This window comes from Trichoderma reesei, assembly GCF_000167675.1.
Source record: "Trichoderma reesei QM6a unplaced genomic scaffold TRIREscaffold_29, whole genome shotgun sequence".
NCBI classification, from domain to species: Eukaryota; Fungi; Ascomycota; class Sordariomycetes; order Hypocreales; family Hypocreaceae; genus Trichoderma; species Trichoderma reesei.
In genome coordinates, this window is record NW_006711176.1 from 128,321 (window position 1) to 143,914 (window position 15,594).

At 54.4% G+C, this 15,594-nt stretch overlaps 6 protein-coding genes across 6 annotated transcripts; 5 read left to right on the forward strand and 1 right to left on the reverse strand.

Annotated features, from left to right (window-relative positions):
- Window positions 1–1,309: 1,309 nt before the first annotated feature.
- Window positions 1,310–2,629, forward strand: TRIREDRAFT_82001 (uncharacterized protein; the record flags this gene model as incomplete). Its single annotated transcript, XM_006969137.1, has 1 exon — window positions 1,310–2,629. The coding sequence occupies exon 1, from the start codon at window positions 1,388–1,390 to the stop codon at window positions 2,627–2,629; it is 1,242 nt and encodes a 413-aa protein (XP_006969199.1). The 5' UTR covers window positions 1,310–1,387.
- Window positions 2,630–3,494: 865 nt separating this feature from the next.
- Window positions 3,495–5,656, forward strand: TRIREDRAFT_111776 (N-terminal binuclear Zn cluster-containing/DNA binding domain-containing protein; the record flags this gene model as incomplete). Its single annotated transcript, XM_006969138.1, has 4 exons — window positions 3,495–4,222; window positions 4,278–4,537; window positions 4,606–4,834; window positions 4,899–5,656. Coding segments are annotated over 4 exons (1,975 nt in total), but the record flags the coding sequence as incomplete, so codon positions are not given.
- Window positions 5,657–6,439: 783 nt separating this feature from the next.
- TRIREDRAFT_72549 (phenylacrylic acid decarboxylase-like protein) lies at window positions 6,440–6,985 on the forward strand (the record flags this gene model as incomplete). Its single annotated transcript, XM_006969139.1, has 1 exon — window positions 6,440–6,985. One exon carries the CDS (start codon window positions 6,440–6,442, stop codon window positions 6,983–6,985), a length of 546 nt encoding a protein of 181 aa, XP_006969201.1.
- A 1,266-nt stretch (window positions 6,986–8,251) lies between these two features.
- On the reverse strand, window positions 8,252–10,002 carry TRIREDRAFT_111778 (uncharacterized protein; the record flags this gene model as incomplete). Its single annotated transcript, XM_006969191.1, has 3 exons — window positions 8,252–9,313; window positions 9,741–9,759; window positions 9,902–10,002. The coding sequence occupies 3 exons, from the start codon at window positions 10,000–10,002 to the stop codon at window positions 8,252–8,254; spliced, it is 1,182 nt and encodes a 393-aa protein (XP_006969253.1).
- Window positions 10,003–11,515: 1,513 nt separating this feature from the next.
- Window positions 11,516–12,338, forward strand: hfb3 (hydrophobin). Its single transcript, XM_006969140.1, has 3 exons — window positions 11,516–11,809; window positions 11,885–11,970; window positions 12,037–12,338. Exons 1-3 carry the CDS (start codon window positions 11,632–11,634, stop codon window positions 12,079–12,081), a joined length of 309 nt encoding a protein of 102 aa, XP_006969202.1. The 5' UTR covers window positions 11,516–11,631; the 3' UTR covers window positions 12,082–12,338.
- Window positions 12,339–13,252: 914 nt separating this feature from the next.
- Window positions 13,253–15,309, forward strand: TRIREDRAFT_69489 (serine carboxypeptidase; the record flags this gene model as incomplete). Its single annotated transcript, XM_006969141.1, has 4 exons — window positions 13,253–13,381; window positions 13,448–13,560; window positions 13,636–14,293; window positions 14,377–15,309. 4 exons carry the CDS (start codon window positions 13,253–13,255, stop codon window positions 15,307–15,309), a joined length of 1,833 nt encoding a protein of 610 aa, XP_006969203.1.
- Window positions 15,310–15,594: the final 285 nt, after the last annotated feature.

Sequence of the window (15,594 nt, forward strand, 5' to 3'; positions counted from 1 at the left end):
GTTGTGATGGTGCAAACAGCATTCAAGTCACTGATGATTGTATAGGTACCGACGCTCTGATGCCTCTTCAGAGCTTTCTACACCATGAATTATTATTAAACATGATAAAAGTCAGTCGATATCCGAACAAGGAGTGAAGCTGCATGTCTACCTACTCAACCAGGTACAACAGCTCGCGGCATCAGATTAGATCTGGGCAGCCAATCGGCACTCGGCTCATTGTCTGGGCATGCTGATCTTTGTACCTTGGCACTTCCCTTGCCGTACCTCAGCTTGTCCAACCAGCAACTGTCGTAGGATGACGATTGATGTGATACAACTTGAAAGAGCATATGTATGTATATTTAACAGAAGGTCATGATGATCTTCAGCCATTCTCAAAGACCAGCAACAACATGCAGCACCAGCAGCTTGTGCAACCAGGTACCGATTGCAGAGTTCCTCACAAGCCATGACGCAGCTCAACGGCCCTGGACCCACCCGCAAATGCCAGCAAGGTACCTGCGGTACGGTACAGTGCTAGTAGGTACATGTACCTCGACGAGATGGTGGGCAGCTTCTCGTGCAGCTTCTCTTGCTTGTATCCCACCATCTTGGAACCCAGCCAAAACACCGCCAGAAGCCATTGGACTTGCATCGCGCCCAATCCCGCAGAGAATCCGGACCCTGATTCTCTCGTACATGGATCGCTCCGCTTGAGCGTCACTCCGTGGCCTCTGCCGCTGCTCCCGCTGCTGCTCACAAACAGATAAAACCTCCCTTCAACTCGAACTGCTGAGGAACTGCTCGGCTCCCACGATCCTCTGATCCGAGTCGCCGACTTCAATCGCAATGGTCGCTCTTGGAAGAAGCATCGGGGTAAGGAATACAGCTTGACGCATTGCGAGCATTTTGTTGCGCTCATCTTGGCTGACACAGAACCCCTCAACAGGCAACGAGGAGCTCCCTGTCAGCGACAGCTGCGCCTCGGCTACCGTCGTTGTTCCTCTCGCCCATTTCAGAAGCGCGATACGGCTACGCTCGATTATCATCCTCCTCCTCCACGTCTCTGCTGTGGTCATCATCACCATCTACTTCATCTCAACAGCGATGGCCATGCAGACCGAGGGCTTCCCACCAGAGCCGGCAGGTACATAACCAGAGCAATGATCAGGCATCATCGCCCTCAACGCCGACATCATCCACAGCGACATCCTCCTCCTCCTCGACACCAGCATCGTCGCCGTCATCATCCTCATCCTCGTCGCCTCCACCCTCGAACCCCCGTCGCAAAGAATCCGCCGGGGGCAAGTTTAACCTGTACGGTGACGAGTGGGAGGATACCGTCGACTTTGCTATCCAGCGCTTCGACGAGCTCCCCCATCGCCTCTTTGGCGTCAACCAGCACATGATCATCAACTATGAGCTCAAAGAGGCCCTGCGCGTCATGCTGCGCCAGTTTAATGCGCCCATCGTCTACTGTTTTGCCTACGGATCCGGCGTCTTCCCCCAGGAAAAGGCCGGCCGTAGCATTAGCGAAGCCGAATTCCGCGCTGTCCATCCCAAGCCCCCCGAAGCGCTGGTCAAGGCCCAAAAGGGATCGCCCAAGATGATTGACTTCATCTTCGGCGTCACGCACACAGAGCACTGGCATTCCATCAACATGAAGCAGCATCGGGATCATTACTCGGGCATCGCCTCGCTCGGCTCGGGCTTCGTCTCAAGGGTCCAGAACTGGGGCGCCGGTGTTTACTTCAACCCCTACATCGAGATGAACGGCATGCTTATCAAGTACGGGGTTACAAGCATCGACAACCTGGTTAAGGACCTGTCGACTTGGGAGAACCTCTACTTAGCAGGGCGCCTGCAGAAGCCGGTCAAGATTCTGCGAGACCATCCGCGAGTCCGCCTGGCAAATCAGATTAATCTCATTGCTGCCGTGCGAACAGCCCTTCTTCTGCTGCCGCCCGACTTCAGAGAGGCCGATTTGTACAACACCATTGCCGGCCTCAGCTACCTCGGCGATCCGCGAATGGCACTCCCCACAGAAAATAAGAGCAAGGTCGACAACATTGTCTCCAACAACATGGTTCACTTCCGACGACTCTATGCCCCGCTCATCCGAACTCTTCCCAACGTGGCCTTTGTTGATCCGGTCCGGCTGGACGACGAGAACTGGATCCTGAACCCGGACGCCAACGCCAGGCTGCAGCAGGACATGGACCTGGTGAAGCGAGGCAACATGGTTAGGCGCCTGCCCGGCAGCTTCAGGTCCCGGCTCTACTTCCAGTACCGCAAGAAGTTTGGCATCCCCCAAGACGAGTTCAAGGCCATGATGGCGGCGACCTCTGACCAAGACGGGGCCGTCAAGCGCCGGCAGGCGGGCGAGTTTGAGAAGCGGATCGCCGCAGACGATCCCGAGGAGCTTCGGCGGATCACCCGGCAGGTCATCAAGCAGACGGTCAACTGGCCGAGCACCGTGCAGAGCATCAAGGGACTGATGATGGGCGGCTTCAAGAGGTCGTGGCGGTACCTGGGCGAAAAGATGGCCAAGTGGAAGAAGGGCAGGGCCGAGAAGGCTTCTGGAAGCAAACAGGAGCCGTCAAAGAAGGCTCTAGATGCTGAAAAGGCGTCGAAGAAGGAAGAGTAAGGGCCGAGGATGAAGGCACTGTATTTGTAGTTAATTTCGAATGTATGTATCTACTCACGCATTGAGCACACGATAGAATTGTCTGCTAGAGTTGGAGGAAGGGTGATGGAGCGGCACTGTTTTGTACAGAGTTTTTGATCGAGATGGCTGGAGACACCGGATTCGGATGGCAAATGATGCATGAAAAGGAGCAAAAAAAGTTGAAGCAGCCTTGGTATAAGATCTTGTAGCAACAGGGACATGGAATAGGATAGATGGGTGGCGTGAGGGCTTGGGCACGAGGCGTTGATGATGGACGTGGGAGGGCTACTGAGAAGAAAAGCAGATTTACAATTGTACTTGCGCAATGTACCGTAAAAGTATCAATGTATGCCTTTGGATCAGGAATAAGGGCGTCAATGAACTGAAATTGTGATGGGAACCATAAAATGTCATGTAGGTAGGCATGTCGAGAGATAGTGAAAGGGGGGAGAAGTGACTTGGGAGGCTGTTTAGCCACTCCCCTATAAGCTCACCTGGTACGAAGTCATGAATAGGTAGGTTGGCTTAGATAACATCTCATCCATTCTGTCGATTTATCTAGAGACACGCCACTCTTCGATCTGTGACTGCAGCTTTCAGTAAGACCATCATAACACTCATCTCGATGCTCAAGACGATGCCGGACAGTGAGCATGCTTCAGCGCCGAGCGACGGATAAACAGCTCCGAGGGTCCGACTTACCGCCACGCCCTCCATCAACGACAGACAGTAAGATCAATCAATCACCTTGACCTCGACACCCTCGGCATCTCGGATCTCTAACCCCCTTTCTTATCTCATGCCCAGCACTCAACGCCGGACTAGATCTCGACCGTTATCGCCAATGAGTCTCCAGCATCGGCAACATCCCGAGCCGTCTCCGCGGCAAGTCGAGATCGACCGCGTGCTGCGTCTCCGCCGCCTCTCCCAGGCCCGGTCCTGCTACCCGTGCCGCCAGCGCAAGGTCAAGTGCGATCATGAGCATCCCTGCCAGACGTGCCAGAAACGAGGGCATCCCGAGATCTGCTCGTACGATGTCGGCGTGAGTCTTGAGCAGAGGCGCGGGAGGCGGGTCAAGGGAGCTGCTGCGGGCGCGGCGCCTTCGAGGGCTGGCCGGGGGAGAGAGACGGTAGGAGGGGATTCGGAGGATGAGCCGAGGGCTGAATCTTCGCTTCAGCCTCGACCTCCTCGACGACGCATTCGTGGTGCTGGGGCTGGTGCTAATGGTCCCCTCGAGTCCGGACCATCCGTCACTCCCACTCACAACACCGCGGACTCTCCGTCTTTCCTCGATACTCCACAGACGTCACACTCTACTCTCTTTCGACAGCAAGACACAGAGGCCGCAGACTGGCCTCCTGCCCGAAAGGAGCTCTACCAGGGCGGCAGCTCCGTGCTCACCATGCTGCACGGCTCGGCCGACTCCCCAGCCGTGGAGATGAGGCGCAAGGCCGGCCCGGTTCTGGGGCTGCACAACACCTTGGAGTTTTACCCCTTTATGAAGCTCAAGACGCTACAGGAGAGGTGGGCGGCGCTGTTGAAGATTATTCCTCAGAGGCAAGAAGTGCTGAGGTAGGTTTTGATCCCCAAAATGCCTGAGGAACCTTGATCTCATCGTTAATGCCAGATACTTTCCATCCCATGGCGCCACGATATATCCCCTCAACCCCGTCTTGCTGGATCCTGATGACTTGGAATCGGCCTTTTGCGACTATCTGTCTGCCCTGGACGCTGGCGAGCTTCGTAACCCTGATGTGGTGTCACCAAAATGGGTCTCCAAAGTCTGGATATCACGGATTGCTCTGTTACTGGCATCCCTCGCCACAAGTGCCCATTATTCAGTGATGCAATCACCGAGGAAGCGTGCTGAGCATTCTCTTGACTTTTGTGAGTAGGAGAACGAGGCTCTTCCTTCGTGTGCTACTTCATGACACAGCTAATCCGTGTCCCTTTAGTACAACGCGCATTTGACGCTCTATGTCTGGCCAACTACGTCCTGCACCCGTCCCTTGACGCGGTTCAGACTCTCCTCATCATTGGAACCGTTCTCCAAGACGTCGGACAGTCGGACGGCGCCTGGGTGATGATGGGCACCACAGTCCGGGTAGCGCAGGCATTGGGATTGCATCTTCAGAGTGTGTCTGAGCAGTCGGAGGACGGGGCCAAGAGGAAGCGGAGCCTCTGGTTGGTACAGGTACAACACTGTGATGTCCAGAAAAGCGATGGCTGATTCTATATCATTTTTCAGGGACACCGTTTGCAGACAGGATTGCTTGCTCAGTCTGTGTCATGGTCGACCGCACATTGCCTCGAGGCAGTCGCTTGCCACTAGGAAGATTCTTTCCAACCCTGACCGTCCACTGAACTTTGCAGAGACGCTGTATGGCATGGTATCTGTGTGCACCGGCATCTTGGAACTCGAAAAGACAAGCTGTGAATCGTCTATGAAGCTGCTAGCCGAGCTAGACGGATACCTGTCACGAGCTTTGCCCTATCTACAGGGCCGAGAAAAGTGTGCAAACATTCAACAGCGCTACGAGGCTCTCACTGTTCAGGTTCAGCTGTCTTGGGCAGCCTCGTTCTTATGCCGGCCCGTCTTGACGACCTCTGCTGTCACGAGCAGTGATCAAGCTGGAGTCGTCCAGCTACTCAAAGCTCGGGCCAAGGAAAGCTTGATGGATACAGCAAGGGCATTCATTGAATTCCAAGCCCTCAGCAACATCCCCATTCGCACATGGTCCATGATTCACGCAGTCCTGAGCGCCACCATACTGCTCTGCCTGTGGGAGGAAACGCGATGCGACCAAGAAAGCCGAGATGTGCTGCAGCGGGTGATTGAAATCTTTTCACGGGCAGCACAGGCCGATGACGAGACGGGTATGATGGTTGACGCAACCGGTACCAACCACTGGCTGTCTATGAACCACACGCGAGCCCTCGTGGCTCTGCAAGCCGCCTTACAGAAGGCTCCCGCCTTTGATGCCAGCCCACCATCATCTCCTGGGCGTCAGCAGGCAGACAATTTGGTCTTACAGAATGAAGCCTTGCCAAGGGCTCAAGATGCCCTTGTGGTAGATCCGGCGGAGGGCGCCATGGGTTATGACTTTACCGCGCTGTTGGGTGACGGGTACGTCTTCATTGCCTGTGTCCTGCAATTGAGTGGTTCACGCTGAGTCTTTGCCCTAGACTGCTTTTAGATGGCTCCATGGATTCCTGGGACATGTCGGGACTGTCGCCGTTGATGTACCTCGACTCCATCATGAAAGGTGAGTGCGACTGCTCGGCTTGTTGCAGGACGCGGCTGATGGCAATACAGCGCCGTACGAGGCAATTGACGAGTTTTGAAGGATCATTATCAAAGCAATTAGTGACACGGCCTCTAGAGATGCAATTGTATCGATCTACAACTGTTGATTTCTCAAAGTGACCGAGGTTCAAGTTGCTGGTTGTATCGACCTCGGCGGTTCGGCACCTCGGAGGAATACAGCCATCTGCACAGTTCACTCAACTCAACTCATGAAGCGCTCTCCATTTACTCACCCTTTCATCAGTTACTCATGCAATCTTACACTCATCCGCTCATTCACAGCTGCGACGATTCACTTGAGCGAGGCAGGTGACAATAATGTGCCTCGATGACTGGAATCACCATTAAGATGTCAGCTATGGAGGTCGATATAAGGCCACGCAAAGTACAAAGGCACCGCGCCATGATACAGCCAGCGCTCTTCTCATCTGCAAAGAGAAGAACCCCCAACGAACAAATATCAATCGAACTAGAGAATGACCATGGCTCCGCCGCGTCCAGCACCAAAGAACGCGATCAAACCTCCGCCTCACCGCAAACGCATCATCGTCGCCATGACAGGCGCCAGCGGCGCCATTCTGGGCGTCAGGGTGCTCATGGCCCTCCGCCACTTGAACGTCGAGACGCACCTCATCATGAGCAAATGGGCCAGGCACACAATCGACTCCGAGGTGATCGGCTGGGATTCTACAAAGCTACATAACTACGCACAACACGTCTATGACATTGACGACATGGAAGCCCGCATCGCCAGCGGCTCGTTCCGCGTCGACGGCATGATCGTCGTGCCGTGCAGCATGAAGACGCTGGCGGCCATCTACAACGGCCTATGCGACAACGTCATTACGCGAGCGGCCGATGTGTGTCTCAAAGAGCGCCGCCGGCTGGTGCTGGTGACGCGGGAGACGCCCCTGAGCGAGATTCACCTGCGCAACATGCTCGGCGTGACGCGAGCGGGCGCCGTCGTGTTTCCCCCCTGCGCCGGCGTTTTACACAGGGGAGACTTCGGTGGACGGTCTGGTGAATAGGAGCGTAGCGAGGATGCTGCAGCTGTTTGATCTGTATACGATGGATGCCCGAGAGTCGTGACTTGGGGTATGGGAATGTCAATTGAATGTTGCGGCCAGTTCCGTCGCAGGCGAGACACTGTGTTCAGTTTTCCCGTTAGAGAGATGACTTGGCGGATGAGTGTGAGATCTTATGGAGGTAAAGAGAGCAATGGCAAAAAGAGCAGATGAAAAAGATGAGCAAACAGCAAAAAGCAAAATCATAACCAGTGGTGAGTGACGGAGGAAAAAGAAACAAAAAAAGAAACACGACAAGAACAGGATTCGAACCTGTGCGGCCGAAGCCATATGATTTCGAGTCATACCCATTAACCACTCTGGCACCTTGCCTTGTTGTATGCTTACTACACAAGTAATTCACTACATATGACGCATTGTATAAACACTATCTTCAGCTGCCCCACATTCATGAACTTCCATTTACAGCAGGTGGGGCCTTTTGATGTCCGGACCTCCCGTCAACTTGGAGCAATTCTTCCTCCAGCTTTGGCTACCCTACTACAATCATGATCCTTTCTGACTACCTCTCTTTCCCCCCTCCCATTCTCAAGGCTTTATGATACTCTTTGATTCATGAACAATGAGAGATCAAATCTCGCCTAATGGCAAAGTATACCGCTTCAAGCCCTATCACAAATGGGACGACTGGACCCAGAGGCATTGTCACGTCCCCAAAGCCGTCCGAAACCACATGGTCGTGGTGATTCGGAAATCACCCATTAACAACGACAACTGGCGCGTCGCTACTGTAAAACTTCTTCCTACGCTAATCCCTCCTTTAAGGGAGATAAGTCTACCTACCTTAACTTAAAGCTCCCTATTCAGATTACGACAACCGTTTCCCCCGGCATAGATGAGAGACTCTTCGTGCCGATCGCACCGATGCCGCAAGATCCTGTCACGCATATGCAGCTGCACCTGGCTGATGACCCGTACGGAGACATGGGGCTTCCACGTCCATCCTACTTGCGCGTAAGCAGCATATACGAGGTTCCGCACAAGGCTTTGGTAGAGCAACGCAGTTATTACAGAAATTTGTAACTACGGCAGAAGTCGTATGATCAGCTGATTCAGTTCATGAAGGTCCAGAACATCCATTTGTAACCCAAACTTTTGCTGTTGTATACTTGGGTTCTATCTGTTCCCAAAAAAAATTCAAAGGGAATGATCCGAAGCATCATATCATGTGCAAGGTAACCGTGTTGAGCAAAGATCAACAGCCATGGCTCAGTAGAATTCACATGCCAGCACGCCGAAGCGGCTGCCCTCGGTGCCGTCGAGAATGCGGGTGCCTTCAGGCTGCTTCTCGAACGCATACCTGAGAAGCTTCCGGATGTGCTCGATGAAGAAGGCGCCGTTGAGCTTCAACCCCTCTCCTTGGCGCAAATCCTCGACCCATCTCCAATTCTGTCCAAGACCGGGACCAAAGGGCGACACTGGCGGAGGGTCAAGCATGGGGAGCAGCGTTTGGTGCGGTACGTGCCACTGGTCAAAGTTGGGGGGCACGGCGCCCATGACCTCGACGTAGCGGCGGTCGCTGCCGTAAAAGGCGTGCCGCGACGCGTCCCAGACTTGCTCGGCGCGGGTGGGCACATAAGGCCGCCGCTGGAGCCGGTAGTCGATGAACCAGATGAAGCCATCCGGCGGCACCATGGTTGCCAGCCGGACAAAGTAATGCAGGGCACGGGGCCGCCCGTCCTCCTCCCACGCTGTTCGCGCTGTCGGAAACAGCCCGTCTGCCCAGGCCGGGTTCAACTGCAGCGCAATGTTCCGCAGCTTGATGGGCAAGCCGACAGGCGTGGGAAACGTCCACGGGCAATAGGCGAGGTCCATCGACTGGAAATAGAACAGGTCGTGGTTTGGAAAGACGGTGAAGTAGCGGTCTTTGCCCCGGTCCCGGACGTGGAGCGTCGCCGGCATGCGCTCGAGCTCTTCCCGCGCAGTGTCTGGCGAGAACTTGACGTGGTCCGGGAACAAGCGCCGATACTCGTCCCAGAGCACCGTCTCGTACGTCTCCTGCATCACCTGGCGTGACTGTCTGCAGGCGGTCCACAGGCCGCTGGCGACGAGGTATGTCGACGGGTTGTTGGCGTCCCACGAGGGGGCGACGGTGTGAGCAGCCCGGAAGTACCAGCCAAAGGCAGCGTCCCTGGGCGCAACTCGCGGGGCCTGCAGCGTCTGCCATCTCGGGGCGTACGGCCTGCGTCGAGGATCGTCTTGGTACCATGGCGGTGGCGGCTCAAGGGTGAAGATTTGCACGCCGGGGCGGCACTCGGGGATGGCGAGCCTCTAGATCTCGCGCATCAGAGACGGCGCCTCATGGTAGATGGACTTGCGCGGTGTCGTGCCCGGTGGCAGTGATGATGATGAAGCAGTGGGAAAGGGGATGTCCATGTGAGGAGCAGCTGGATTGCGTCTAGTACTATGTAGTATGAGATAGCAATGCAAGCGATGGCTGAACGGGGGGGGAGTAAGTGTGGACTGCAAGATTGATGGAGCTGAGCTGAACTTGTGATGATGATGATGGTGATGGTGTTGGAGATGGAGATGATGAGGAGATGGAAGTTGATGCCTGAGGAACAGGGAAATGCGAAACGAAGGCAAGATACAGTAATACCTTACTTGGGTAGGTACTGGAGAGCAACGTGCCTTCCTTGTTGTGTTTCTGTTCGTCACCGCTCCTGCCGGTGATGGAGCAACAGTTACATGTACGTACCCCTTTCGTGCTTCTCCCCCTTTGAGAATCACTTCAAGTTGCATGTTCTGTAAGCGAAGCTCCAAGAATAACACCAACAGACTACTACCTCTGTATGCCGTGTCAATCGATAGGTACTACAATAGCACAGCCTATTAAGGTTGTCACTGATCATGTCGTACCTTGCATAGATTGGCGCTGATCGAATCTCACGCCAAGAGACGCGGATGCACGCCTTCCAGCCAATAAACAGCGGCAAACCACCACCAGCATCTGCCCTCATCCCGATCCCAGATTGACCGAGTGAGCCTGAAAGCAAGCCGTACATGTACAGTAGCTGCTCAAGATACTGTTTGCAAGTATTGGTAGGTATGGAATGCCGTTCGAGCAAGAGTCGACCAGTCCCGTCTGACATTGATACAAGACCCAGTTCTGATGGTAAACCGTGGAAGATGATCAGCCAACAATGATGAGCACCACTGACTGGTTCAGACTCAAGACCCCAGATGCCCAAATTCACGTGCCTTGGTTTTCTGCTCGCAAGCAAGGGACGCTGGCGGCGCATCTCTCCTGCAGGAGCGGCGTCAAGCCAGAGCTGCAAGACAGGGGGCCTGCATGTGCGGCTGAGGTCTGGACTCTCACCCAGTCTCAAAGAGCCCCTGCATATGTGTGAGCGGTCTCGATGGCAGCAGTGCCTTGATTGAAGCAAGAAAGGAACAACAAAGGCGGATGTGACCAGCCAGACATCCATGCGATTGGCCTGTGGTAGTACCTGGTCGTTTCCAGCATCATCGTGTCGTCTCACATTCACCGAGTCAGAACCTGGTGCCTATCAGCAAATAATCTCCGACGCGCATCTTGAATGCAACCAACACCTCATATGCCATCGATCTCACTTGTACGTAACCCGATCCATGAGCCTGGTATCATCTGCCTGACAAGGTCCATCTCTTTTGCAGCCTCCACTGCAAGAGCAAAGCACCATACGGTATCTCTCGCCAGATCCTCCCCGGCTCACTTATACGAACCCGACAGGAACAAAAACAAGCCTGACAGTCAAATTAAACCCTGCATCAATCAACAGAGCTTATTCCGTCTCTCTCACCGGAAGCAGTCCCGGCGAGAAGAGAGAGGAAAAAAAAGTGCGACATGCAGGGCCTTGTGGCACAAGTCAATTTCCAAGAGCGAGGCATCCCGAACTCCAGCATTTCCCGTCCTCTTCAGCCTCTCTCTATTCAGAGCATTCTCACCATCTTATCAATCAAACAATCGTTGATTTGGTATCTTGAACAATTATGCTCCGTAGCAATAGACGATGCGAGGACCAGTAAACAGCTCGCACAATAATCTCGTAGCCCAGCCTCGCCACCAAAGAATGGCCACCGCCAAAATAACTCGCTCCCTCAACCACCCAACTCACCGAATTTTCACCCCCATTGTCTCTCCGAACGGCCGGATAGCCATCCCAAATGAATTCAAGACAATAACAGCTCGTTAAGCCTTGTTTTCTCTCTTCTTCCCTTGTTTTATTATTCCAAAATTAAATCTTATACTATCATGGTTTTCAGCAGAGGGAGAACAAGCGGCAGACGTAGCTCCAGACTATTGCCTTCTCAACCCGCCCCCTTTCATGCAGGGAGAGGACAACGACTCCATGGCCTCGCATCTCGAGATACACAGCCAATTTCCTCGACAGTAATACCCATCGACCAGCTTCCCTGCGCATATCCTCAGACAGAGATAAATAGCATGTCCATCCTCCCCCCCTTCTGCTCCCGTCCTGTTCCATTCTCCTCATCCACTCACTCACTTGCAACACACTCCTTCATATTCTCCTTCTTCTCTCACTTCAAATCCACTCGTTTTATAATCCAGAAAAGTAACTCTTCGTTACAACATCATCACCGCCAAAATGCAGTTCCTCGCCGTCGCCGCCCTCCTCTTCACCACCGCCCTTGCGGCTCCCTCCTCCGACGTCAACGGCATCATCCGCCGTGCCAACGCCTTCTGCCCCGAGGGCCTGCTCTACACCAACCCGCTGTGCTGTGACCTCGACGTCCTCGGCGTTGCCGACGTTGACTGCGTTGTTCGTGAGTAGTACCACCATGCCCACCCTCGAGTGCCCTACCTATCAAGACAACTTGGCTCACCGGAAATTCGAACAGCTCCCGCAAAGCCCTCCAGCTGCAAGTCCTTTGGCAGCGTCTGTGCCTCCATCGGCCGCAAGCCCAGGTGCTGCGCCGTCCCCGTCGTAAGTCTCCCTTCTAAACACCCCCTTTACAAGTCGCGGTCATCTAATGACTCCGTCATTATCCAGGCCGGCGTGGCTCTTCTCTGCACCGACCCCATCCCGGCCATCTAAAAGAGCTCACCAGTCCTATTCCTGGTCGAATCGAACGCCGGTTCAAATTGCTGGAAAAGCTTTGTACATTGAGCTTCCTAATTCCTTGTTAAGTAAATGTGTCAATAAATAATGTGCTGGCTTTTTGGGTCAAACGACGGATAGATGACCGGGAGTCGGGAAGATGAGGAGTCTGGAGGGAGGGAGGGATCAAATGGCTTCACTTCGATATACACCCTTTACCATACTGCATTAATGGATACATGTATAATGCCTTCATGCTTTGTGCTCTCCACACCCACATACATAGCCCGCAGGCCAGTCTCTGTTGACCGTGGCCAAGGTCAAGATATTAGTCGTGTAGAGTCGCCTTGGATGAGTCAATAGGGTTCAATGTCTCGTGCTTTAATCTTACACTGCAGGACAATTGCCCCCTTGCTTCTTCTCAGGGCCAGTCTCCCAACCCTCCCTGCGTCCACGCGGTGAGCTTGGCCCAGTAACCACTCCCTTGTCTCCTTGCCTCGGATCTTATGCGGACCTGCAGATGGGTTACAGCACATTGTCAATACTAGGTCACAGCCGTTGGGGGACGCGATTGGTATAGACAAAGGTCGCCCCTGAGAGCATTCTTTTGAGAGCCTTTTGTCTGTCTTTTGTCAAAGGAATCGTTCTGCTGTCAGTGCAAATAGACAAAGGGAGTGGTTAGCCAGCACCCTCGCTTGGCTACATGTACCTATTCAGCGGCCTAGGACCATGTAGTAAGCCAATCTACATCTCCTTCAGAACGCCTATCATTGCAATCTCACTGATCTGGGCGGCGGAAGTGGGTTCTGCTTCACTTGCCCATGGTAGTATATCTAGACTAAATGTATATTTTTACTTATAACAAGTTGAGTACATTTACTCGCTTCATATAGTCTTCCTCATTATGTACTGCTTTTTCTCCAAGGCGTGATGCCAGCGGCTAAACGGGGCTTTTGCTCTCCGGCTTATGTACAGAGCATCCAAACTTGGATCCAACACACACACACACGTACCTACTTCAGCCTCCCTCCTGTTGGACCCAACCAACCACGCGCTCTACCCGCCCCCGCAACTGAGGCAGAGCATCGCGTCTTGCTTCATTTCTGAGTGCTGACAGTCATCGATTGTTGCGAGGCGCGGCGATTGACAACGACCGATAAGCGGCAGCATGTTGTCGGCTGCGGTGCTGCTGGGCGGCCTGTCGAGCGTGGCGCTGGCGCAGTTCCCGCCAAAGCCAGAGGGCGTCACAGTGCTCAGGTCCAAGTTTCACGAGAATGTCACCATATCCTTTAAAGAGGTGCGTACTGAACTCAAATCTATCTACAATCCGGTACTCGTTGGCTGACTGAAGTGAGTGAATCAGCCGGGCATTTGCGAGACCACCCCAGGCGTCAAGTCGTATGCCGGCCACGTCCATCTCCCTCCGCGGCTGCTCGAAGATGCGGACGGCGAGCCCCAGAACTATCCCGTCAACACGTAGGTCTACGAATCGATCCTCCTCTGTCACTTGAAGCCAGAGTCACCTTGTCTTATCTCATCGCCCATGCTCAGGTTCTTTTGGTTCTTTGAAGCCCGCGAGAACCCTTCCACCGCGCCCCTCGCCATCTGGCTCAATGGCGGGCCCGGGTCCTCATCCATGCTGGGCCTGCTGATGGAAAACGGCCCGTGCTTCGTGAATGAAGATTCCAAGTCGACGGTGCTGAATCCGTGGAGCTGGAACAACGAGGTCAACATGCTGTACATTGACGAGCCCAACCAGGTGGGCTTTTCCTACGACACGCCCACCAACTGCACGGCCAACCTCTCTCACGACGGCTTCATCCTCAACCCCGCCGACTTCTCTGCCCAGCTGCCCGAGCTCAACCTGACCTCTATGGTCGGCACCTTTAGCAGCCAGAAGCCGACGCACACGACCAACAGCACCGCCCAGGCCGCTCACGCCTTGTGGCACTTTGCCCAGGCCTGGTTCTCTGAGTTTCCTCACTACAAGCCTAGCGACGACCGCATCAGCATCTGGGCCGAGAGCTATGGGGGCCACTACGGCCCAGGGTTCATGCGATTCTTCCAAGAGCAGAACGAGAAGATTGCCAACGGCACAATCGAGGATGAGCACGCCCACTATCTCCACCTGGATACCCTCGGCATTGTTAATGGTTGGCTTGACTCTGTCATCCAGGAGGAGGCGTACATTGACTTTCCGTACAACAATGTAAGTCTATGGGCACCTTTCGGAGCATATCTGGATCACCTTGCTGCACTGACTCTGGTTACTAAATGAATATCAACCGTTAGACGTACGGCATTCAAGTCTTTAACCAGTCCATCTATGAGGAGCTAAAGCACAACTTCACAAAGCCCAACGGCTGCAGAGACCAGATCAAGCGATGCCAACAGAGTCTCAGCCTCTTCGACGTCGCCACCATCAACGCGCAGAGGGTCAACTTTGTTGACCTGTGCGACATGGAGAGCTGGTGCATGTCGCCGGCCGTCAGCACGTACTTCACCCTCAACAGCGGCTGGTTCGACATCAGCCACCCTATCCGGGATCCCTTCCCGCCGAGCCACGCGTACGGCTACCTGACCGAGGAGAGCGTCCTCGCCGCCCTCGGCTCGCCCGTCAACTTCACTGCCACCTCGGCCGCCGTGAGCAGCAACTTTGCCAGCTCCTACGACGAGTTCCACGGCGGCTTCGTCGACGCCGTGGGCTACCTGCTGGACCACGGCGTCAAGGTCCACATGATGTATGGCGACCGCGACTACGCCTGCAACTGGATCGGCGGCGAAAGGGCCTCGCTGGTAGTCCCCTATTCGCGCGCCGCGGACTTTGCCCGCGCGGGCTACGCGCCGCTGCTCACGGACAGGGGCGTCGCCGGCTTGACGCGGCAGCACGGCAACTATAGCTTCTCGAGGGTGTTCCAGGCAGGCCACATGGTCCCGTCGTATCAGCCGGAGGCTGCCTACGACATCTTCATGCGCGCCACGTTCAATCGCGACATCCCGACGGGGCTGCAGCCGGTCAGGGACGATCTGTCGACGGAGGGACCCAGCGACACTTGGCACGTCAGACACGAGCCGCCCGAGGCGCCTGCGCCCAGATGCTACATCTTGTCTCCTCAGAGCTGCGTGCCGGAACTGTGGGACAAGGTTGTTGCCGGTACTGCGTTGGTCAGGGATTGGTTTGTGGACGGAGAGGCCGAGGAGGGCTTGTTTTCAGACGAGTTGTAGATGTGTCATGTAAAGCGGTGCGTTCCTTGTTTCCCATCCCCGTTGATGTTTGGGTATCCGGTGCCAAGGAATATGGCCATATATCTTGAATTCTATACATAGGTAGACATGGCAATACTAGAAGTAGACATATACCAAATAAGTAATATCAAATATACCCAGTTTGTCAAGGTAAGAGTGGATTCTATTGCTTCATGTTGCTTGCAAAGGAGCACATCACCCATCGCCTGGCCCAATACTTCAACAGCACCTAGATCAGCAACAACATGCCGCATCAACCATTCC

Coding starts and splice junctions, on each gene's coding strand:
- hfb3 (XM_006969140.1), top strand. CDS start 11,632: ATGCAGTTCCTCGCCGTCGCCGCCCTCCTCTTCACCACCGCCCTTGCG. Junction 11,810..11,884: donor CGACGTTGACTGCGTTGTTC/GTGAGTAGTACC, acceptor AAATTCGAACAG/CTCCCGCAAAGCCCTCCAGC. Junction 11,971..12,036: donor GGTGCTGCGCCGTCCCCGTC/GTAAGTCTCCCT, acceptor GTCATTATCCAG/GCCGGCGTGGCTCTTCTCTG.